This window comes from Arachis ipaensis, chromosome B03 (genome assembly GCF_000816755.2).
Source record: "Arachis ipaensis cultivar K30076 chromosome B03, Araip1.1, whole genome shotgun sequence".
NCBI classification, from domain to species: domain Eukaryota; kingdom Viridiplantae; phylum Streptophyta; class Magnoliopsida; order Fabales; family Fabaceae; genus Arachis; species Arachis ipaensis.
Window position 1 is genome coordinate 78,313,578 of NC_029787.2, and position 26,683 is coordinate 78,340,260.

The 26,683-nt window shown below is 37.0% G+C and overlaps 1 protein-coding gene across 1 annotated transcript; it reads left to right on the forward strand.

Moving 5' to 3' along the window:
* On the forward strand, positions 15,390 to 16,082 carry LOC107633295. Its single transcript, XM_016336938.1, has one exon. It carries the CDS (start codon positions 15,390 to 15,392, stop codon positions 16,080 to 16,082), a length of 693 nt encoding a protein of 230 aa, XP_016192424.1.

Genomic DNA, 26,683 nt, shown 5'->3' on the forward strand with positions numbered 1-26,683 from the left:
ACCAGCGAGAAGTGACACAGTCGCATGGCTCACGCGACCGCGTGGATTGGAAAAGCTCAAGCGACGTGGTAGCGTGGACGACGCGAACGCGTGGCAAGGAAAATCGCGAATGACGCGTCCGCATGGATGACGCGATCGCGTGACATGTGCGATCTGCATAATCTGCAGAATTCGCTGGGGGCAATTTTGGACCTTATTTCGACCCAGTTTTCGGCCCGGAACAGCAGACTAAAGCCAGAGAATATGCAGAAACAAAAACACAACATTCATTCTACACAGTTTTCAGTTTTAGATCTAGTTTTACTCCTTTAGGTTTTTCTCTTTAGGTTTTAGAATGTTAATTTTTAATTGGTCTTAGCATTGGAACATTGAGAAGAGTTATTTCCTCATCAAGACTTCATCATTCTAGTTCGTTCTCTTAACTTGGTTTTATTCTTCCATGTTCTTTGCTTTGTTCAATTTTGTCATTTAAATACTTTCATGATTATTTAATACAAGGATTATTTCTTCCATTTTAATTTATTTTCCATTCCAATAATCATGTCTTCTTTTAATTCTCTTTCATATGTTATGGATTTATTATTTACAATGAGCGAGTAGTTTCTTCACTTGATGGGGAGTTGATTGAAAGGAACTCTTGAGTTGGAAGGTGATGAGCGGATAATTTATACGCTTTTTGGCATTGTTTTTAGTAGAATCTAGTTACTTTTAAGGATGTTTTTATTAGTTTTTATGTTAAATTCACATTTCTGGACTTTACTATGAGTTTGTGTATTTTTCTGTGATTTCAGATATTTTCTGTCTGAAATTGAGGGACTTGAGCAAAAATCAGATTCAGAGGTTGAAGAAGGACTGCTGATGCTGTTGGATTCTGACCTCCCTGCACTCAAAATGGATTTTCTGGAGCTACAGAACTCAAAATGGCGCGCTTCCAATTGCGTTGGAAAGTAGACATCCAGGGATTTCCAGCAATATATAATAGTCCATACTTTTCCCAAGTTTAGATGACTCAAACTGGCGTTCAACGCCAGCTCTCTGCCCAATTCTGGCGTCCAGCGCCAGAAACAAGTTGCAAAGTGGAGTTCAACGCCCAAAATGGCACAAAAGCTGGCGTTCAACTCCAAGAATGACCTCCCCACGTGTAACATTCAAGCTCAGCCCAAGAACACACCAAGTGGGCCCCGGAAGTGGATTTATGCATCAATTACTTACTTCTGTAAACCCTAGTAACTAGTTTAGTATAAATAGGACCTCTTACTATTGTATTTGACATCTTTGGACGCCTGGTTCTTAGATCAGAGGGGCTGGCCATTCGGCCATGCCTGGACCTTTTACTTATTTATTTTTCAACGGTAGAGTTTCTACACTCCATAGATTAAGGTGTGGAGCTCTGCTGTTCCTCAAAGATTAATGCAAAGTACTACTGTTTTTCTATTCAATTCAACTTATTCCGCTTCTAAGATATTCATTCGCACTTCAACCTGAATGTGATGAATGTGACAATCATCATCATTCCCTATGAACGCGTGCCTGACAACCACTTCCGTTCTACCTTAGATTGAATGAGTATCTCTTGGATTTCTTAATCAGAATGCTGGCGCCGTTGCCGGGGATCACAATTTTGTGCACCAAGTTTTTGGCGCCGTTGCCGGGGATTGTTCGAGTTTGGACAACTGACGGTTCATCTTGTTGCTCAGATTAGGTAATTTTTTTTTTGTTTTATTTTCAAAAATTTTTCAAAAATCTTTCAAAAATTTCTCCTTTGTTTTCAAAAAAAAAATTTTTTAAAATAAAAATGTTTTCAAAAATATATTTTTTCTTCAGAATTTTTAAGAATGAATTCTAGAGTTTCATGAAGCAGGTTGAAGCATGCTGGCTATAAAACCATGTCTAAATTCTTTTGGATAGAGGTTTTGGCTTAAAATTGAATGAATTACTCCCATATTCATGCTAAAGCTTGGCTGGCTATTAAGCCATGCCTAACCCTTTGATTGGAGCTTTAGACTAAAGAGAATAAGATTCCTGGGATTCATATTAAAAATTTTTGGAAGCCTTATTTTTTCTTTTTCAAAATGATTTTCGAAAAAATTAAAAGAAAATACAAAAAATTCATAAAATCATAAAAATCAAAAATATTTTTTATGTTTCTTGTTGGAGTCATGTGTCATGTTATAAGTTTGGTGTCAATTGCATATTCATTTTGCATTTTTCGAAAATTCATGCATTCATGGTGTTCTTCATGATCTTCAAGTTGTTCTTGGTAAATCTTCTTGTTTGATCTTGATGTTTTGTTGTTTTGTGTCTTTTCTTGTTTTTCATATGCATTTTTGCATTCATAGTGTCTAAACATGAAAGATTTCGAAGTTTGGTGTCTTGCATGTTTTCTTTGCATTAAAAAAAAATTTTCAAAAATATGTTCTTGATGTTCATCATGATCTTCATAGTGTTCTTGCATGCATTCATTGTTTTGATCTAAAAATTTCATGCATTGCATCATTTTAGTGTTTTTCTCTCTCATCATTAAAAATTCAAAAATAAAAAAAAATCTTCCCCTTTTTTCTCTCTTAAAATTTCGAAAATTAGATTTGACTTTTTCAAAAATTTTTAAAAATCTAGTTGTTTTTATGAGTCAAATCAAATTTTCAATTTAAAAATCTTATCTTTTTCAAAATCTTTTTCAAAAATCAAATCTTTTTCATTTTCTTAGTTATTTTCGAAAATTTTAAAAATATTTTTCAAAAATCTTTTTCTTATCTTTATCTCCTAATTTTCGAAAATAACATCATCAATTAATGTTTTGATTCAACAATTTCAAGTTTGTTACTTGCTTGTTAAGAAAGATTCAAACTTTGAGTTCTAGAATCATATCTTGTGATTCCTTGTGAATCAAGTCATTAATTGTGATTTTAAAAATCAAATATTTTTCAAAACTAATTTCAATCATATCTTTTCAAAAATATCTTCTTATCTTATCTTTTTCAAAAATTTGATTTCAAAATATCTTTTCTAACTTCCTAACTTCTTATCTTTTCAAAATTTGTTTCAACTAACTAACTAACTTTTTGTTTGTTTCTTATCTTTTTCAAAACTACCTAACTAACTCTCTCTCTCTAATTTTCGAAAATATCTTCCCTCTTTTTCAAAAATTCTTTTTAATTAACTAATTATTTTAATTTTTGATTTTAATTTTTGAAAATTACTAACCTGTTTCAAAAACTATTTTCGAAAATCACTAACCCTTTTTCAAAAATAATTTTCGAAAATCCTTCTACCTCATCTCCTTCTAATTATTTATTCATCTACTAACACTTCTCTTCATCTCACATCACTGCTCCTATCCTTACCCTTGTGTTTGGATTCTTCATTTTTCTTCACCCCTATTCCTTTTCTTCTTCTACTAACAATAAGGAACCTCTTTACTGTGACATAGAGGATTCTTCTTCTTTTCTTGTTCTCTTCTCTTTCTTATGAGCAGGAACAAGGAAAAAGGCATTCTTGTTGAAGCTGATCCAGAACCTGAAAGGACTCTGAAGAGGAAACTAAGAGAAGCTAAATTACAACAATCCAGAGACAACCTTATTGAAAATTTCGAACAAGGAGATGGCAGCTGAACCCAACAACAATAATGCAAGAAGGATGCTTGGTGACTTTACTGCACCAAATTCCAATTTACATGGAAGAAGCATCTCCATTCCTGCCATCGGAGCAAACAATTTTGAGCTAAAACCTCAGCTAGTTTCTCTGATGCAGCAGAACTGCAAGTTTCATGGACTTCCATCTAAAGATCCTTTTCAGTTCTTAACTGAATTCTTGCAGATCTGTGATACTATTAAGACTAATGGAGTAGATCCTGAATTCTACAAGCTCATGCTTTTCCCTTTTGCTGTAAGAGACAAAGCTAGAGTGTGACTCAGCAAGTCAATATGATTTCTCAGAGTCTGAATGGAATGCAAGCTGCATCTAACAGTACTCAAGAGGCATCTTCTGAAGAAGAAGGTTATGATCCTGAGAACCCTGCAATAGCAGAGGTGAATTACTTTGGTGAACCTTATGGAAACACCTATAATCCATCATGGAGAAATCATCCAAATCTCTCATGGAAGGATCAACAAAAGCCTCAACAAGGCTTTAATAATGGTGGAAGATACAGGTTTAGCAATAGCAAGCCTTTTCCATCATCCACTCAGCAACAGACAGAGAACTCTGAACAAAATACCTCTAAATTAGCAAACTTAGTCTCTGATCTATCTAATGCCACTGTAAGTTTCATGAAGGAAACAAGGTCCTCTATTAGAAATTTGGAGGCACAAGTGGGCCAGCTGAGTAAAAGGATCACTAAAATCCCTCCTAGTACTCTCCCAAGCAATACAGAAGAGAATCCAAAAGGAGAATGCAAGGCCATTGAATTAATTACCATGGCCAAACCTGTAAGGGTGAGAGAGGACGTGAATCCCAGTGAGGAAGACCTCCTGGGACGCCCAGTGATCAATAAGGAGCTTCCCTCTGAGGAACCAAAAGAATCTGAGGCTCAACTAGAGACCATAGAGATTCCATTAAACCTCTTTATGCCATTCATGAGCTCTGATGAGTATTCCTCTTCTGAAAAGAATGAGGATGTCACTGAGGAGCAAGTCACCAAGTACCTTGGTGCAATCATGAAGCTGAATGCCAAATTATTTGGCATTGAAACTTGGGAAGATGAACCTCCCTTGTTCACCAATGAACTAAGTGATCTGGATCAACTGACATTGCCTCAGAAGAAACAGGATCCTGGAAAGTTCTTAATATCTTGTACCATAGGCACCATGATCTTTAAGGCTCTGTGTGACCTTGGTTCAGGAATAAACCTCATGCCCCTCTCTGTAATAGAGAAACTGGGAATCTTTGGGGTGCAAGCTGCTAAAATCTCATTAGAGATGGCAGACAATTCAAAAAAACAGGCTTATGGACAAGTAGAGGACGTGTTAGTAAAGGTTGAAGGCCTTTACATCCCTACTGATTTCATAGTCCTAGATACTAGGAAGGATGAGAATGAATCCATCATCCTAGGAAGATCTTTCCTAGCCACAACAAGAGCTGTGATTGATGTAGACAGAGGAGAATTGATCCTTCAAATAAATGAGGACAACCTTGTGTTTACAACTCAAGGATCTCTCTCTGCATCCATGGAGAGGAAGCATAAAAAGCTTCTCTCAAAGCAGAGTCAAACAAAGCCCCCACAGTCAAACTCTAAGTTTGGTGTTGAGAAGCCACAACCCAACTCTAAGTTTGGTGTCAAACCCCCATATCCAAACTCTAAGTTTGGTGTTGGGAGGTCTCAACAAAGCTCTGCACATCTGTGAGGCTCCATGAGAGCCCACTGTCAAGCTATTGACATTAAAGAAGCGCTTGTTGGGAGGCAACCCAATGTTTATTTATCTAATTTTCATTGTTTTTCATGTTTTATTAGGTTCATGATCATGTGGAGTCACAAAATAAATATAAAAATTGAAAACGGAATCAAAACCAACAGAAGAAAAATCACACCCTGGAGAAAGACCTTACTGGCGTTTAAACGCCAGTAAGAAGCATGTTTTGGGCGTTCAACGCCAGAACAGAGCATAGTTCTGGCGCTGAACGCCAGAAATGGGCAGCATCTGGGCGTTTGAACGCCAGAAATGCACCCTGGAGAAGAGCTGGCGCTGAACACCCAGAACAAGCATGGTTCTGGCGTTCAACGCCAGAAATGGGCAACAAATGGGCGTTCAACGCCCAGAACAAGCACCAATCTGGCGCTGAACGCCCAGAGTTGTGTGTAAGGGCATTTTGCATGCCTAATTGGGTGCAAGGTTGTAAATCCTTGAACACCTCAGGATCTGTGGACCCCACAGGATCACCTCAGGATTTGTGGACCCCACAGGATCCCCACCTACCTCCACTTACTTCTTCTCACCCCTCTTTCACACAATCCCATAAACACTCTTCTCCAAAACTCTTCACCAATCACCTCAATCTCTCTTCCCTATCACCACTTCACCACTCACATCCATCCACTCTTCCCCATAAACCTACCTCATAAACTCCACGTACCTTTAAAATTCAAAATCAATTTCCCACCCAAACCCACCCTAAATGGCCGAACTTACCCCCTCCCTTCCCTATATATAACCCTCCATTCTTCCTCATTTTCACACAACACAACCCTCTTTTCTCTTATCCTTCATGAAATCAGAGAAGATCAAAAAGCAATGAGGGAGGAGCAACAAAGACAAGGAAGAGACATAGAAGAGCTCAAGGACATTATTAGCTCCTCAAGAAGAAAACGCCACCATCACTAAGGTGGACTCATTCCTTGTTCTCACTTTCTGTTTTTTGTTTTCTCTATGTTAAGTGCTTATCTATGTTTGTGTCTTCATTACATGATCATTAGTAGTTAGTAACCATGTGTTAAAGTTATGAATGTCCTATGAATCCATCACCTCTCTTAAATGAAAAATGTTTTAATTCAAAAGAACAAGAAGTACATGAGTTTCGAATTTATCCTTGAACTTAGTTTAATTATGTTGATGTGGTGACAATGCTTCTTGTTTTCTGAATGAATGCTTGAACAGTGCATATGTCTTTTGAAGTTGTTGTTTAAGAATGTTAAATATGTTGGCTCTTGAAAGAATGATGATAAGGAGACATGTTATTTGATAATCTGAAAAATCATGAAAATGATTCTTGAAGCAAGAAAAAGCAGCAAAGAAAAAAGCTTGCAGAAAAAAAAAGGCAAAAACAAAATTAGAAAGAAAAAGAAAAAGCAAGCAGAAAAAGCCAAAAGCTCTTAAAACCAAGAGGCAAGAGCAAAAAGCCAATAACCCTTAAAACCAAAAGGCAAGGGCAAATAAAAAGGATCACAAGGCTTTGAGCATCAGTGGATAGGAGGGCCTAAAGGAATAAAATCCTGGCCTAAGCGGCTAAACCAAGCTGTCCCTAACCATGTGCTTGTGGCGTGTAGGTGTCAAGTGAAAACTTGAGACTGAGCGGTTAAAGTCAAGGTCCAAAGCAAAAAAAAAAAGAGTGTGCTTAAGAACCCTGGACACCTCTAATTGGGGACTTTAGCAAAGCTGAGTCACAATCTGAAAAGGTTCACCCAATTATGTGTCTGTGGCATTTATGTATCCGGTGGTAATACTGGAAAATAAAGTGCTTAGAGCCACGGCCAAGACTCATAAAATAGCTGTGTTCAAGAATCATCATACTGAACTAGGAGAATCAATAACACTATCTGAACTCTGAGTTCCTATAGATGCCAATCATTCTGAACCTCAATGAATAAAGTGAGATGCCAAAACTATTCAAGAGGCAAAAAGCTACAAGTCTCGCTCATCTGATTGAAGCTATGTTTCATTGATAGTTTGGAATTTATAGTATATTCTCTTCTTTTTATCCTATTTGATATTCAGTTGCTTGGGGACAAGCAACAATTTAAGTTTGGTGTTGTGATGAGCGGATAATTTATACGCTTTTTGGCATTGGTTTTAGTATGTTTTTAGTAGAATCTAGTTACTTTTAGGGATGTTTTCATTAGTTTTTATGTTAAATTCACATTTCTGGACTTTACTATGAGTTTGTGTGTTTTTCTATGATTTCAGGTATTTTCTGGCTGAAATTGAGGGACTTGAGCAAAAATCAGATTCAGAGGTTGAAGAAGGACTGCTAATGCTGTTGGATTCTGACCTCCCTGCACTCAAAATAGATTTTCTGGAGCTACAGAAATCAAAATGGCGCGCTTCCAATTTCGTTGGAAAGTAGACATCCAGGGCTTTCCAGCAATATATAATAGTCCATACTTTGCCCAAGTTTAGATGACCTAAACTGGCGTTCAACGCCAGCTCTCTGCCCAATTCTGGCGTCCAGCGCCAGAAACAAGTTGCAAAGTGGAGTTCAACGCCCAAAATGGCACAAAAACTGGCGTTCAACTCCAAGAATGACCTCCCCATGTGTAACATTCAAGCTCAGCCCAAGCACACACCAAGTAGGCCCCGGAAGTGGATTTATGCATCAATTACTTACTTCTGTAAACTCTAGTAACTAGTTTAGTATAAATAGGACCTCTTACTATTGTATTTGACATCTTTGGACGCCTGGTTCTTAGATCAGAAGGGCTGGTCATTCGGCCATGCCTGGACCTTTCACTTATGTATTTTTCAACGGTAGAGTTTCTACACTCCATAGATTAAGGTGTGGAGCTCTGCTGTTCCTCAAAGATTAATGCAAAGTACTACTGTTTTTTTATTCAATTCAACTTATTCCGCTTCTAAGATATTCATTCGCACTTCAATCTGAATGTGATGAATGTGACAATCATCATCATTCCCTATGAACGCGTGCCTGACAACCACTTCCGTTCTACCTTAGATTGAATGAGTATCTCTTGGATTTCTTAATCAGAATCCTCGTGGTATAAGCTAGATTGATGGCAGCATTCATGAGAGTCCGGAAAGTCTAAACCTTGTCTGTGGTATTCTGAGTAGGATTCAAGGATTGAATGACTGTGATGAGCTTCAAACTCGCGAGTGCTGGGCGTAGTGACAGACGCAAAAGGAGGGTGAATCCTATTCCAGTATGATCGAGAACCTCAGATGATTAGCCGTGCTGTGACAGAGCATTTGGACCATTTTCACAAGAGGATGGGATGTAGCCATTGACAACAGTGATGCCCTTACATAAAGCCAGCCATGGAAAGGAGTAGGATTGATTGGATGAAGGCAGCAGGAAAGCAGAGGTTCAGAGGAACGAAAGCATCTCTATGCGCTTATCTAAAATTCGCACCAATGATTTACATAAGTATTTCTATCCTTAGTTTATTATTTATTTTCGAAAACTCCATAACTATTTTATATCCGCCTGATTGAGATTTACAAGGTGACCATAGCTTGCTTCATACCAACAATCTCTGTGGGATCGACCCTTACTCACGTAAGGTTTATTACTTGGACGACCCAGTGCACTTGCTGGTTAGTTGTATCGAAGTTGTGACAAATTATGAATTGAGATTAGAGCACCAAGTTTTTGGAGCCATTACCAGAGATCACAATTTCGTGCACCAGAAGGATTGAAAGAGAATTTGTGATTGGGTTAACTGTTGGATTGCTATCCAGTCACTAACACCAATCCCTTTGAACTAAGTGGGTTGTAACTCGTGAATAGATCTAGTATTCCAACTTGTTTGACTTTCCTTTACCTAGTAAAGGATAATTAAACAGAACAACCATTAATTATAAATTAATCTTGAAATCATCCCATCAATAATAGAGATTCCAACTAATCAACTCCCAGTCAAGGCTTTTATTCATATTATTTAAATTTTCTCAATTTAATTTTCCATCTACTTAACTCAACCTTTTGGAACATCTGATTAATAAAATAGCATACTTTTTTGCAACTCGTTGGGAGACGACCTGGGACTCCAACTCCCAGTAATTTTTAATTTAAACTCTCTGTGACATATTTCTAAATTGATAGGCAGATTTTCGGTGAGTTAAGAAGTATACTTGCAACGTAACTATTTTAATAATTTTTAATTCACCAACTTCTGTGCCTCATCAGGAGCCTCAAAGTATCATATATAGACAAAGGCATTATACTAATGCACGCTCCTAAATCACACATGCAGTCAGAAAATATCACACCACCAATAGTACAATTAACCATACATGGACCTGGATCACTATACTTTTCAGGTATACCTCCCATTAAAGCAGATATAGAACTACCTAAAGGGATAGTTTCTAATTCATTAATTTTGTCTTTATGTATGCATAAATCTTTTAGAAACTTTGCATATTTAGGTACTTGTTGAATAACATCAAAAAGGGGAACAGTTACCTCAACCTTTTTGAATATTTCTACCATTTTGGGATCAAGTTCCATCTGCTTCCTGGGCTTCCTTGCAATTTGTGGAAATGGAATAGGAAGGACGTTGTCTACAGGGTCTACATCCTTTGGTGCTTCCTTCTGTGGTTGAGCTTCTTCTTCTTCAACCATGTCTTGTATGTCCTCTTCTTCTTCAGCATCCTCTACTTCCACCACCTCTTCAGCTGAGGCGTGTTCTAATGGGATTGGCTCCTCCTGATTCCTCTCTTACAGTGTGGTTCCGGACCTTAGGGTGATGGCATTGATGCCACCCTTTGGATTGGGCAATGGTTGAGAGGGAATTCTACTGGAGCTCAAAGGCTGGTTGTTGGAGTTATTTAGTGATCCAATCTGTGAGATAAGAGCTTGCAAGGTAGAGTTCAGACCATTTAGAGTAGAAGTAAGGTTGTTTTCCATGGCCTGCTGTCTCCGATCAATAGATTGTAGTAACTCATCATTAGAAGATGAAGAGGGATAAGTGATCTGAGAGGTCTGCTGTTGGTTGTGCTATGGTCCTTGAGATTGCCTCTGGTGAGGTCCTCTGTAAAGCTGGTTCTGGTTCTCCTGCCTATTTTTGTTATTATTCTACCTCTGATTTTCCTGATTGTCTCTGCCTCCTCTGTTATTGTTGTCCCTCCAGCCCTGGTTAGAATTATCTCTCCAACCTTAGTTGAAATTGTCCTGTCATCCATGGTTGTAGCTGCCACCTTGATTGTATCCTTGATTGGGGCGGTCATAAAAGTTATGAGTGGCTGCCACAGTGTTGTCTTCCTGCTGGAGCTGCGGATATTCATCAGTATAGTGGCTATAATCAGCACAGATCCTGCACACTCTCTGTGGGACTAACTGTTGGCTTTGCTGCGCTTGTTGTTGATTCAACTGCATCTGCTTCAGTAAGTTGGTCATTTCATAAATACTCTGAGTCAGAGCAGTAGTCTCTTTGCTAGAAGATACCTCTGCAACAGCTTTTGACCGGCCTTGTTTCTGTCTGTGATTCCTAGTAGATTTAGCCAAGTCGCTGACCAATTGCCATGCCTCATCAGTGGTCTTGTACTTTTTCATAGACCCATTGCTAGCACTCTCCAATGTGGTCTTATCTTGGGGCCTCATGCCCTGTGTGACGTAGCCGAACAACACTATCTTGTCAATCATATGGTGGGGGCATGCTTCTAGAAGGTTGTTGAAGCGCTCCCAGTATTCGTAGAGAGTCTCGGACTCGTCCTGAACAATCATGGAAATGTCTTTCCTCAGTTTATCAGTAACTTCAGCTGGAAAGAATTTTTCCAAAAAATCTCTTCTAAGCGTATCCCAGTCAGAAACAGTTGATGCGGGTTGAGTGTAGTACCACTCTCTCACCTTTCCTTCAAGAGAGAATGGGAATGCTTTCAACAGAATAGAAGTTTCATCTGCACCATCACGCCTGACAGTAGAACAGGCTGCTTGGAAATCCCTAAGGTGCTTGATAGGCTCTTGAGCAGGTAAGCCATGAAACTTGGGCATCAAGTTGAGTAGTGCAGTCTTTATTTCAAAGTCTGTAGCCACCGCTGGGTGATGCGCTTGAAACGGTTGCAGTGTGAAATCAGGGGCTCCAGCCTCTTGGATAGTAACTCTTCTAGGTGCTGCCATGTCACCTGCACGTAAATCAACCGAATCAGTAGAACGGGGACTTGTTTCTTCCCTACGTGACGTTTCAGATTCGCCCTTGGGGAGGACTAACCGATGCCGAGCTTGCCTTATACGTGAAATAGTTCTTTCGATCTCGGGATCAAATACTGGCAAGCTTGGATCAGGAAGTGAACGCGTCATTTGACGAAAGAAACATGCAGCTCATAGTAGAAAAATAAAATAAAATGCAAATAAATAAATTCCAATCAATAACTTAGCACTCTATTGCAACTCCCCGGCAACGGCGCCAAAAATTGACGTGGCGGAAATTGGCAAGTTAAGAATTTATTATAAGAGATATGTTGCAAGTACAGTTCTTAACCAACCGAAAATCCGCTTATCAATTTAGAAGGGGTTGTCACAAAATTAGAATTAAAATACTGGGAGTATGAATCCCAGGTCGTCTCCCAACGAGTTGCAGAAAGGTGTGCTATTTTATTAATCAGATATTTTCTAAAATGGTTTGAGTTGATAAACAGGAAATTAAATCAGAGAATTTATGTAATTTAAATAAAAATCTTGACCGGGAGTAGATTAGTTGGAAGCCCTATCCTTGATGGAGTTCTCCCAAGATAAAAGTGATAATTGAAGGTTGTTCTGCTTAGTTATTCTTTACTAGGTAGAGAAAAGTCAAGTAAGTTGGAAGGCAATTTTTATTCACAAGTCCTAATCCTCTCCCTTGGAAAGGACTAGTGTCAGTGACTAGAGGGCGATCCAACACTAAACGCAATTACAATTTTTCTCTTGAGTGTTCCAACTCAAGGTTCTCCTTTCAATCATCTCCCAATCAAGTTATGGAACTACTCGCTCATTATGAATGTAAATTTCACAAAATAAGGAAGAGAAATAAAGGGAAACATGATAAATAATAATAATAATCAAAGAGACCAATTAAAGATAAAAATAATTCTTGTATTAATAAATTCTAAAAATAATCCAACAGTAATTCTGAACAGAGTAAGGATATGAAAGAGTAAGTGACAAGTAAGGGAAAACAAACTAGAATGATGAAGTCTTGGCGGAGGTAATAACTCTTCTCAATATCCCAATCCAAAAACAATAAAAATGAAATCCTAAGAACTATGAATGTGTAGAGAGAAAATCTAGAGGAGGAGTAAAGTTAGATCTAAAACTAAAATTATGCAGAATGAATGTTGTTCTTGGTCTCTCCATGTTCCCTGGCTCTAATCTGCTTTTCTGGGCCGAGAACTGGGTCAAAACAGGCCCAAAATTGCCCCCAGTGAATTCTGCAGATTCTGCAGATCGCGCACGTCACGCAATCGCGTCATCCAGGCGTTCGCGTCATCCAGCGTTTTGCCTTGCCACGCGTGCGCATCGTCCACGTATTCGCGTCACTTGTGCAGTTTCCAATCCATGCATTCGCGTCAGGCATGCGAGCGCGTCACTGCAATTTCCTCTATTTCGCGTGGTCACGTGAGCCATGCGTCTGCGTCACTTCTCGCTGGTCATCTCCTCGATTTCTTGTGTTCCTTCCATTTTTGCAAGCCTCCTCTCCAATTTCCAAGTCATTCATGCCCTATAAAGCCTGAAACACTTAACACACGGGTTACGGCATCGAATGGAATAAAGGAGAATTAAAATACATAATTAAAAGTCTCTAGGAAGCAAGTTTTCAACCATGGAGTAATTTTGGGAAGGAATTGTGAATACATGCTAAATTAATGAATAAGTGGGTAAAGATTTGATAAAACCACACAATTAAATACAATATAAACTATGAAATAATGGTTTATCAAGTATCCCGCTCGCATCCCTTCGGATCAATAGAGTGTGCAGGCACAAAACCCTGGACAGTTATCCGAGCATTATATCTCGGGGGTTACCAATGATGATTCCGAAGGGCGACGTCTCCATGGAGATGTGTCGAGTTGGCAGTTGAACCGACAATGTGATATCATAGCCAGTAGGGCAGGCATTCATCATGTGCATTTTCTATCTGTTCGTCTGCTTTGCCGACTTGAATTTGTATGCCTAATTGGATAACATGCCTATTTGCTTACTTGAACTACTTGCCTTATATGCTTCTACTTGTGTTTTACTTGTATTGTAATTAATTTTGATTTTTACTGGGATTGAGGCGATTTGGAAGGTGGTGGTGATGAGATCGCATGGAGGATCGGTTGGTGAAGGCTGTGGGACAGCGGTGTTTGGTTAGAATAGAAATCCCCTAAAATAGATTACCCTAAAATATATATATATGCTTTATTGTTTTAGTTATACCTTAAGATGAGATCTTGTGATGAATATGAAGTCTAGGATCGCCTTTGGCGTCCCGGGGTCTTATATCCTACATCACTGGGCACTGTTACCATACTAAGAACCTCCGGTTCTCATACCATATTTCTGTTGTGTTTTTCAGATACAGGTCGCAACCCACCTCGGTGAGTTGCTTGGATGGTGACAGAAGTGGAGGATCTTGTTACTCTTGGAGTCTTTTTGATTTATTTTGTTTATACATCTCTCATTTTATATTTTGCTTTAGCCTAGAGGCATGTATAGAGAGAATAAAACTTGTATAAGCCCTTTTAAACTTCAGATTTTGTTTTGTCTGTATATATGACTAGCCGGCTTAAACTCCACGAGCCGTGGCTAGATTCTTATGATATTATACTATGATATTTTGTTATATTGTATCGATTTCTTGTGCTTTAAGTTAGTAGCTTCGTTAGTATGTTTTGCACTTTTCAAATCCTGTTTTGAGCTATACCTTTCATCAGGCTTCTAGATAATATTAAGTCTTTCGATATATTATATGTATGATCTTAGAATTATCGTAAACTTTGATTAAACTTTGCTTTACGGCACGAGGTAAAGCTTAGGCTAATTAGGGTGTTACACCATTGGGCACATGTGATATCTACTATATGAAAATTTTGTTAACTGTTCAAAAACATTACACAATATATGAGTCTATTAGGACACTTAATGAGATTATATATTCTGACTTTCAATATGCTTGCTATTCCATGGGACTACTGTGTGACGATAGGAAATTCATTGCAGCTATTAATGAGGTAGCTGAACTTGCGTCTGGTCATCAATTAAGAAAACCATTTGTGATGCTACTGACATCTAATATTGTTAGCAAATCAGATTGTGTTTGGAATGCAACTTGGACATTAATAACTGATGAAATACTATATGAGAGGAGAAAAGCATTGAAAAACTAAAGTATTTTCCTATGTCTTTTTTTTTATATCAAGATTGTATTTTCTTATTACTTTATTTTTATTTATAATATTAATGGTTTTTATTTTGAAATTACTTGTTAAATATTACATAAAATCATCATGTGCTTTTGCTAGGACTAAACATGATTGATGATGAATTAAAAATTTTCTGCCTTATTGAGATTGAGAAGATACTAAAAAATAATGCAAGATCTTTAAGCGACTATTAATCAATGCCATATTCTGAGCTGTTTGATGTTTGCCTTTTTTAGAATAAGCTAATAGAGGAGGAGTTAGCATATGACACAAATGAGTTGACCCATACAAACTTATATACGAAATAAAAGATGACTCATGAGCAAAGGTTAGTATTCAAAGAGATACTCAATGTTATTATTATAGACTCTGGTAGTTTTACTTCGTTTTATGGGCATGGTGGGTGTGGTAAGACATTTATTTGGAATAGACTTTCTTCTGCTATTCGGTCTAGAAAAAGATTCTTTTAAATGTCGCAAAATGGCTCATTCTAGGTTTTCAACACCCATTACAATTAAGGATGAATTTACTTGCAACATCAAGCATGACAGTTTGAAGGTTGAACTGCTCATCCAAAGTAGCTTAATAATTTGAGATGAAGCTCCCATGCTAAATAAAATGTGCTTTGAAGCACTTGATCAGACGCTCAGAGATCTTACGTTAGTTACCAATCAACATAAGATACATCAACCATTTGGTGGTAAGATTGTGGTTCTAGGAGATGATTTCAGACAGATACTTCTAGTGATTTTGAAAGAGAGTAGACACGATATATTGTCATCAACTATTAACTCATTCCATATGTGGTCATTCTGTAAGGTTTTGAAGCTTCATATGAATATGAGGCTTCTAATGTCTTCTTCAGATCAACATGATGGCGAAATAAAGAGATTTGCTAATTGGATACTTGATGTTGGAAATAAAAATATTAGTTCTGTTGTTGGTGATAAGTCAGAAGTTGAAATTACAGATGATCTATTGATTATAACTACTGATGACCCTCTCTCTCATTTGGTATACTTTGCACATTCAAATTTCTTGCAAAACATGTCAGATTACATGTATTTTCAGAGTAGGATAATTCTTGCATCCACGCTTGAAAGTGTCGAGAAGGTAAACGATTTCATCTTGACAATCTTTTCAGGGATGGAAAAGGAGTATCTAAGTTATGACACAACATGTCAAGTTGATGAGAATAAAGATGTACAACAAGAATTGTTCACACTAGAGTTCCTAAATGACATCAAATATTCGGGACTACCCAATCACAGGTTGACTTTGAGGCTAGGAGTCGCTATAATGCTACTGTGAAACATAGACCAGACTTCAGGTTTATGTAACGGGACAAGGTTAATAGTTAGCGAACTTGGTAACAACGAAATTGGAGCGAAGGTAGTAATCGGTAGAAATATTGGCGACAAAGTGTACATTCCAAGAATGAACTTGATCCCTTCAAATTCAGGATTGCCATTTAAGTTCCAACGGAGACAATTTTCATTAATAGCGTGCTTTGCAATGACCATCAACAAGAGTCAAGGTCAGTCATTATGACATGTAGGGCTTTACTTACCAAAATTAGGTTCACCCATGGACAACTTCACGTTGCTTTGTCAAGAGTTAAGAGTTACAGTGGCCTCAAAGTTCTAATTTTGGACGAAAATGGCAATCCAAAGTCATTAACAACAAATGTCGTATTCAAAGAAGTTTTTAATAATATTTAGGTAAGAAAACTAGTATTTTCATTTTAATAACATGTTATGATTTACACTTTTGCACAAATATTTACTCTAGATAAAACTAAAATGGAGTGTGTAACACATAGCACAACATCATATGCTAATTGCTTTTCTAATGAGGTTAATAAAATACTAGGTTGTCGATAAATTTTCATTAGTCTTTTGATATAAAGTTTGCTGTAAAATTGACATACTACTATTACAGTTATATATGTTCTTATTTTTTCAGGTCTCTCTCCTTATAGTTCAATAATATTATAGACTTCAAACGGTTTCATTTGCATTTTACTTTAAATAAATATGAAATATGTTTATTATATAATGACGATGATAGTGTTATACTGAACTCGAAAAATTTATGATTATAAAATATTATTTTTAATTTACAATGTCAAATTAAAATGTAAGTCCGTGCATTGTGTAAGACCTCAAATTTTAAAAAGTTATTAATAAATTATTTATGATTTATTATATTTATTTAAGATTATATTTTTAGAGATTTTTATATATAAGTTGAGTAAATTTTTATTTATTATTTAGAGTTCTTATAATTTAAAAATAGTGAATATTTTCTATACCTTAATTTTAAATATTTAGATTTTTAATCTTGTTTTACAAATAAAGGAGAATTAATTTACTTACCTCCAATTTTTACTAAATTGGTATTTAACTAAAAAAAATTATTTAAGGATTGGTAATTAAAAGGTATTTTTAGTAATGGATACTTTATATTTAATTTGATTTTTTATTATCGTTCTATCTTTTCATTTATTTTATAAAATTACATTATTACCCAGTTTTTATTTAGATTTTCTAAACTACCCAAAACCCTAATTTAACACTGACTTACACAAACCCTAGCTCTCTACCATCGCCACCCACCCTCACCTTTTTACCCCTCACCCAACGAAACACAGAAAGAAAGAAACAAAAGAAAGGGAAGCTGGAACAAGAAAGAGGGAGAAGGGGAAAAGAGAAGGGGGAGATCCGAGAGGAAGGGAGAGTGATGTACTATTACCGTCGGTTAAGAATTTCTTCTCGGTAAAAGAGAAATAAGCTCGTTGATAGTATAGTTCCCAACCAACAAATAATACTCAATCAAAGTTTAAAAGTTTTTTTGGTTGTCACAAGTCCAACCCCATTATAAAAGTAACCAAAGTATTTAAATCTCGGGTCGTCTTCTCAAGGAGTTGCAGTGAGGTATGCGTATTATTGGTTATGGTATCAAAAGGGGTGGGGTGGTAAAAATGCAAGAAATGTAAATCAAACAATTAAAGAAATAATTACTAAAGAGAGACATTCGTGGCAAGGGTTGAGAGTTAAGCTTTCTATCCTAGTCATTAATGATCATGCAATATTTATCAAGAGCTTATCTTATTTAGTCATCTCTAACAATGGAAGAAGGTATAAAATTATCTTCACATGAGAGAAAGTCAAATAAGACTAGTTAATCTCAATCCAAAAGTCCTAATCAACCTACTAATTGAATTAGCAAGAGATTAGAGTCAATGGAAACAATATTAACTAACAACCCTAGATCACCAATCTAAATTGGATACTAATGACTCAAGATTGCCTAATTTCTCTCCTTCCAAGCCAAGAATGCTTAAAAAGCTACTCTAACATCCAACCAAACCTTTTGTCAAGCACTTGGAAGGCATAAAAGGAAAGCATTATAAATTGCTAGAATTAATAAAATCTACTACTACCCAATACAAGAAATCAACAACAACAACTAAAGGAAGCAAAATTAACTTGAAATACCTCAAATTGCATTAAAGGAAATGAAATTGACAAGAGTGTTCATAAACATAAAAGTAACTAAAATAAGAAATTAACAAGAAGACATAGGAAAATCAAGACACTACAACAAGGAATTGTAAAGAAAACAAGATGAAGACAAAAAATTAACCCTAGATCTAAGAGAATTTAACCTAATCCTAACCTAATTCTAGAGAGAAGTGGGAGCTTCTCTCTTTAGAAAACTAACTAAAGGCTTATCATAACTAATCTAAGTGCCCCCCTTTTGACCCATCTTGAATTCTGCATGAAATAGTCTCTGGAATCAGTTGGATTTGGGCCTGGAAAGCTCAGAAATTGCCCCCAGCATTTTTACTTTAATGAGGTCACGTGCGAGCTGCAACGTGTATGCATGGGTCACACGTACGCGTCACTTGGCGTTTTACTTCTCACGCGTACGCGTCATGTTACGCGTACGCGTCGCCTGGCGACCTCATCTCCACGTGTGCGTGTCTGTCACGCGTGCACGTCGATGAATGCACTCCTTTGAATTAAAATTACCAATTTAAGGGTCTAAAAAGCATGTTTTTACACTTAAGCACAAATTTAGGGAGAATTAGAAAACCATGCTATTTCATTGAATAAATGTGAGAAAAGTTGATAAAATCCCCTAAATTAAGCACAAGATAAACCACAAAGTTAGGGTTTATCAAACCTCCCCACACTTAAACTAAGCATGTCCTCATGCTAAACCAATAAAGAGACAAAGGGTGTCATCATTTATTAAATGCAAACTAACTAGATGCAATCTATCTAAATGGATGTAATTACTTGGTCAAAATAAATCAACTTCCAAGAAAACCAATATAAGAATAAGGGCTAAAGCGATAACAATCAAATCAACCCACAATTGAATTGAGTTATTGAAAAGAATTTTAACAACTTGCAAGAAAAGAGATGATCATGGTGAAAACATGTAATTGAGCAATCGAACCCTTACCGAATGTGTATTCGTTTTAGTCACTCAAGTGTATAGGGTTGATTCACTCAATTCTTCCCTAATCATGCTTTCTAAGATTTGTTTTTCATCTAACAATCAACACTTATTTTATGCATGTATACAAATATCATGAGGACTTTCCCATAGTTTGTAATGGGGATAAGGTCAAGGTAGGATGCATATGGGTAAGTAGACTAGAGTTTGAATCTTTGATTAACCTAAGCTTCCCACCTAGCCTATATAACAACCTATAAAATTCTAAACAAACCTAACTACCCTAATTACCCTAATCCTCAGGCTCACGAGGACGAACCACTCTGATACCACTAAATGTAACACCCTAATTACCCTAATCCTTACCTCTAGCCGTAAGGCAAAGATTAATTAGAGGTTACGACAGTTCTAAGGCTTATACATATAATATATATAGAAAGGATAGTATAATCTAGAAGCCCAATGAAAAATATAGCTCAAAGCAGGATTTCAAAAGCGCAAAATGTACTAACGAAGCTACTCGTTTAATGCACAAGAAACAGAGATATGATAACATAGATAAGTATATAATAATCATAAGAAACTAGCCACGTCTCGCGGAGTTTAAGCCGGCTAGCCATATACAGATGACCAGAAACTGAAGTTTTTAAAAGAGCATATACAAGTTTTATTCTCTCAAATACATGCCTCTAGGCAAAACAAAATACAAAAGTGAGAGATATACAAAATAACCCAAAATGACTCAAAAGGAGTATCCGGATCCTCCGTTTCTGTCACCAACCAGACAACTCACCGAGGTGGGTTGCGATCTGCATCTGAAAATACAACAGAAATATGGTATGAGAACCGGAGGTTCTCAGTATGGTAACAGTGCCCAGTGATGTAGGATATAAGACCCCAGGAAGCCAAAGGCAATCCTAAGCTCCATACCCATCACAAGATTCAATCTTAAAGCATATTAAAACAAATAAGCATAAATATATCAATGTTAACATAACTAAACTGGGTAATCTATGTTAAGGGATTTCTATTCTAACCAAACACCGCTGTTCCACAGCCTTCACCAACCTATCCTCCATGCGATCCCATCACCACTGCCTTCCGAACCTCCTCAATCCCAGTAGAAAACACAGATAATATACAATGCAAGTAAAACACAAGTATTAGCATATAAGGCAATTAATTCAAATAGCAATTAGGCATGTTATACAAATAGGCAAGCCATTACAAGTAGACAAAGCATACAAACAGATAGAAAATGCATATGATGAATGCCTGCCCTACTGGCTGTGATATCACATTGTCGGTTCAACTGCCAATCCGACACATCTCCATGGAGACGTCGCCCTTCAGAATCATTGTATGGGAACCCGCGAGATATAATGCTCGAATCATTATCCAGTGTTTTGCGCCTGTACGCTCTATTGATCAGAAGGGATGTGAGCAGGATACACTTGCCACCGACCTTGCATCTCAGCGTAAGCGGAACAAACCACCGCCCTTACGCCGCCGCCGCTACCTCGACAGGCGGGATCCAACCACACGGCCCTGCCGGGCGCATAGCGTCTTATAATCTCAATATAAAATAGTAGTTCAGTGGTTTTTCAGAAAATATTTTCAATATATCAGTGATTCCTCATCACTCCTTCGAGTCCTTGACCCATCTCAACCACTACCAATTCACATTTCCATTACGAACTCAACTATCTCTCAGTGCCTATCTCATACATCAACATTCATCACATACCATCGAACCATCCTCAGATCGCCAAAACTCTAGACCTCTGTTTTCTAAGTTTTTCGAATAATATCATCTAAAGCCATTAGATTCTTTCCCAATTTTTAAATGTCCAAAACTAGGCCCAAGAGTCCTAAAATGGTGTTAGAGAAGCTTACAACCTTGTTGGGAAGGTAGAATAGTTGAAAACAAAGAAAAATTTGAGAAATAGGGCGTGTGTGTCTGCACAGGGGTGTGCACGCGCAAGCTCCGGAGAGTTTTAACATGTGTGTGTACGCACAGGAGTGTGCATACGCACAGATGTCAAAATTTACAAAGTTTGTTCACTCGCACAACTAGTGCCAGTGCCCTCAATAGACTGGCCTTCCCAACATGTGCATGCGCACAGATCTGTGCGTACGCACAGGTCGCATTTTCTCCTTGGTATGTGCGCGCACAAGCTGTGCTAGAGCCGCAAGTAGACGGCCTGCCTCTACGTGTGCGTGCTCATAGGTCTGTGCGTGCGCACAGATTGAAATTTTCGCAGAGGTGTGCGTCCGCACACGGATGTGCGTGCGCACATACCAGAAAACACAAAATTCTGCAACTTAGCACAATTTCAGATTTTCAACACCAACTTTGAATGATCATAGCTTCCTCTACAAAATTCTAAATCTTTTAAACTTTATATCATTTTGAAGAGTTTTCACTAAACTTTAATTCTATACCAATTTCAACCAATTTTGAAAACCGAGGCAATAGTTATGATCAGACAAAGTTCACCAAAAACCAACTTTTATCCAAGTTCACAATTCCCACCATTTCTTACCATACACATTCCAGACCATACCAAACCATTCCAAACTTCCTTTTTCATCAAAATTTACCTTTTGCATCATATCACACCAATCATACCATAATTTCCTTTACATTTCACTATTCCCAACCTCAATTATCACATATACCACATATCCACCAATCATCATTATCTCATTACCAATTCTCATCATCAACTCAATCATGATTCCTATTCATAATTAACAATACTCATTCATCTAAATCCATTATATTTCAAATTCATCATTTAATTACAACAACACATCAATTCATTATACCTCATCAACACAAACAATCATCAACAACATACAATTTTCAAACCTATCCTATGGGTCACTAGTCTAAGTGTGCATGAATATTATATACTACATAGAGGAAACCGAAACCATACCTTGACCGATTCCCTATATGCACCAAAACCCAAAATGAGCACAAGCAAGCCCTCAACTCCAAACCAAGCTTTCAATTCCACTTCAACAAGCACCAATAGGTTCCAATAGCTCCCAAACTCACAATAATCAAACTATACATGTATAAACCATCACAAATCAACTTAGGATTCCATTTAAACATAAAATCACAAGGGTTTAATGTCTCTTACCTTTTCCAACAGATTTGATAGCCAAAATCCAATGCTAAGCAAGGATTAGAGCAAACCTAAACATCCGAAATCACAAAAACTCATTTAACCCAAAGCCCTAAAAATCCGAAATTTTGGAGAGAAGAACTGAGAGGATTTCGTGGTTACCTTGCTAGTTTCTTATATGAGTTTTGTAGAGCTTTTTACAAGGAACGCGTAGCCGCTGACGGCACGCAAATCGAAGAACCATAGCTCGAGATATCGCGAAAAGAAGAGATGGGTGAATAGTGTTTTCTTCTTCCTCTTCTCCCCTTTCAATTTCTGATGTGTGTGTGTGTGTTTAGTGGTGTTGTGGCTGGTTTAGTTCACTAAATGAACCTTTTATATGTTGGGTTTTGGCCCAACTTAGGCCCAGTCCAACCCATTAGCGTTTTTAGCCCGTTTGGTCCAACTTCTGGCCAAACCTTTAAAATTAACGTCCGGTTTTCCATTTCTAATATTTTTCTAAGATTTTTGACGGTTTTCACTTTTTCTCGTGTGGTACCGGGCAGACTTGAACCGGTTCAACTACCGGTTTGCAGTTTTTCACGGTTTTTCACAGAAAATACATTTTCTGACTCGGAAAGACCTACTGAGTCCAAAAATCACATTTAAATCCTCAAATTCTCGCTCTAAATTTTCGAAGTCTAATTTGGGGTATTATAATCACGTAATTAACCGGTTGATTAGTTGCAGTTCTTACATTTATTGTTTTTCACTTGAGGCTTGTAATGTGCTAAAATTAAGAACAAATGGGTTAAACATAGGCTTAAAATTGGCTATCAATAGAAGAAAAAAGGTAGGCTATTTGGGTAAGTGAGCTAATTGAAACAATGGCTTCAATCATATAAATGAATTCGTACACAAAATAACGGACATATAGAATTAAACAAATCAAAGATTACAATCATAGAAAGAGAATAATGCACTGATAAACCCATATTTTATGATATATTTTGTGCTTAAATTGAGTGATTTATTCAATTTTTTACCCACTTATTCATATTAATTGCATGGTTTTACTTTCCCTTCTTTATTATGTGATGTATGTGAAAAACATGTTTCCTATGCTTTAAAATTAATTATTTTAATTACCTTTATTTCCATTCGATGCCGTGATTAGTGTGTTGAGTAGTTTCAGATCTTCTAAGGCAGGAATGACTTAAAGGATGAAAAAGGAAATATACAAAGATGGAAGAAAAGCACAAAACGGAGTTTCTAAAGAAACTGGCATCTACGCGATCGCATGGGCGACGCGGACGCATGCCAAGCGCGAATCAACAACGACACGGCCGCATGACTAACGCGACCACACGCCTTAAGCAAAACACATATGACGCGCCCGCATGACTGACGCGACCGCATGACAAGAAAAGTTCCGAATGACGTGACCGCGTGACCCACGCGGACGCATGACAGAGGCCACGCACCAGAAATTGCAGAAAACGTTCCCAGCGATTTCTGAAGCCTTTTTTGGCCTAAATCCAAGTCCAGAAGGCATAGACCAGAGGTTATAAAGTGTGGAAATGCATCCATTCAAAGAGAGCTCGCCAATTAGTTACTTTTCATGATTTAGATTTAGTTTAGAGAGAGATTCTCTCTCTCTTTTAGGATTAGGATTTAGGACTTCTCTCTTTAGGAGTAACTCTCAATCCCAGGTTTAATGTTCCTTTACTTTAAGCTTCCCTTTTACTTTTGTTCATCCCATTACTTTAGATGATTATTTACTTTGCAATTTGATTTATGAATTCTTCCATGTTACAAACTACTCTTTTGAATTAATGCTAATTGAGGTATTTCAGTTTAATATTGCTTTCTTTTATTTATGCTATTATTGCTTTTACTCTGAAGACATTTTTATTCCAGTAGATTTACTTTTCCCCTTTTGGTTTTGGTTAAGAAATTAGTAACTCAGGAGTTATCAAACTCAACATGATTGATAATTGTTATCTTTGTTAATTGAATTGAACTTCAATAATCCCAATATTTTCTTAGGAAATAAATAGGATCCGAAGATCAAACCAATTAATCCCTTGACCTTCCTTTATCTTAGTAAAGGCTAACAAAGTGGAATTAAGATTTAATTCTCATCATCATTGATAAGGATAACTAGGATAGGACCTCCAATTTCTCATACCTTGCCAAAAGTTTATTTTACAGTTATTTATTTATTTTTGATTGCCATTTAAATTATTTGTCATATTTGTTCCTCATTTTTGAAACCCCAAATCTACAATCTCCATAACCAATAATAAGAACATACTTCTCTGCAGTTCCTTGAGAAGACGACCCGAGGTTTAAATACTCGGTTATCAATTTTAAAGGGGTTTGTTACTTGTGAGAACCAAAACGTTTGCAAGAAAGGTTGATTTCTTGGTTTAGTAACTACATTTGCAACGAGTATTTACTATAACTTTTAAACCATCGATCTTCCAGCTCTTTCATGCACCAAGAATGAAAATAAGTGGTTATATGATGTAACCACACAATTAGGCTCAAATCTCACCTGCTTGTGTTCTTAGCTCAAAACATAATCCACAATATATGTAATTCAAGCAAGTTCTAAAAAAAATTTTTTTTTTAAATCAATTGGGCAGAATAAACTAAGCTTAATTATGCGCATTTTTTCCAATCACAACTAATAAACTAAAATAACTATATATATATATATATACTATCAAACAAAAAATGCAAATCCAACTAACAATCTAAAATATTTACAAACCAAAGTGCAAAATGCAACAAGCTAAAAAAAAGTATCCAAAATAACGAATATATACAATAATCCCAAAAGTGCAATAAAGTAAAATGCAAATAAAAATAAAGGAAGAATGTCTGAAATGGTCACCAAAATGAAAATCCGCCGACAACTAATGAATATATTTTTGTGTGGTTTAGAATTTCACTAATGAATTCTCATTGCTAGTATAGTTTCTAAACCAACAATAATCCTTTCATACAAAAATTTGGTTGTCACAAGTAAAAAACCCCTATAAAAATAACCGAAGTATTCAAACCTTGGGTCGTTCTCCCTAGTAATTGCAATAAAGTGTTCTTGTTATTGGTTATGAAGTATGTTTGGGGTTTTTGAGGTAATAGACAAGAAATATAAATGGCAAAGGAAATAAACTAACAACTAACAAAGCTCTTGGCAAGGTATGAGAACTAGAAGTCCTATCCTCATTATCCTCCTCAATTGTGACAATAATTGTCCATTGCTCCCACTTAGTTAACCTCTAACTATAAAGGAAAGTCAAGTGAATGAATTAACTTGATTCCATAAGTCCTAGCCTAATCATGATGAAAGACTAGCTTTAGTGGTATTCAAGTTAATTAGCAACTTCTAATTATCAATCAACAAAGGGATTTGATAACTCAAGAGTCACCAATTACTCTACCAAGGCCAAGAGGAACAAAATCTAACTCATAACTAGAAGAGGCATTTCAACAAACACATAGAAGGCAATAAAGGTAAACAACATGAATTACAAGAATTAAAGATCTAACTACAATGGGAAGAGATAAATAATAGAAAACCAAAGCAAAACATGAAAAGACATGGAAATCATAAATTGCATTGAAAGAGAAATAGAGATCTACATAAGAATTCATAAAGCAAAAGAAAAATTGAAGCAAGAGAAGAAGTAGATCTAGATCTAAGAAATTAACCTAAACCTAATCCTAATTCTAGAGAGAAGAGAGAGCTTCTCTCTCTAGAAACTAACTTTCCCTCCAAAACTCAACTAAAACTAAACTAATGTCATGTAATGTCTAATGTGTGATCCCCTTTGACTTCTGCATGTAAATAGGCTCAGAAAGTGAGTTGGATTTGGGCCTGGGAAGCCCAGAATTCGCCCCCAGCGTTTTGCCTTTAAGTGAGTCATGTGCGATCACCGACGCGTGCGCGTGGGTCACGCGTACGCGTCGCTTGACAAATTGCTATCCACGCGTACGTGTCATGTACGCGTACGCGTCGCCATGCGACCTCACATTCCACGCATGCGCGTGCGCGTCGATCTCAGCATCCCAAATCAAAAAGACGCATCTCAGATAAACCAGAGGTAGCCAGTTCAGCAGATGACTGAGACCTCTTCCTTTTTCTGGAGCTGACCTTGGCTTTTCCTTTGCCTCTGTCAGACATCCTGAAAAACAGAAATTACATGATACCGCATATTAAGCAAAGCAGAGGTATGGAAAGCAAGGATATAGGTAACAGACAGAAAACAAGAAACAGAAGGATATTGAGACACATTCATGAAGTAAGTCAAA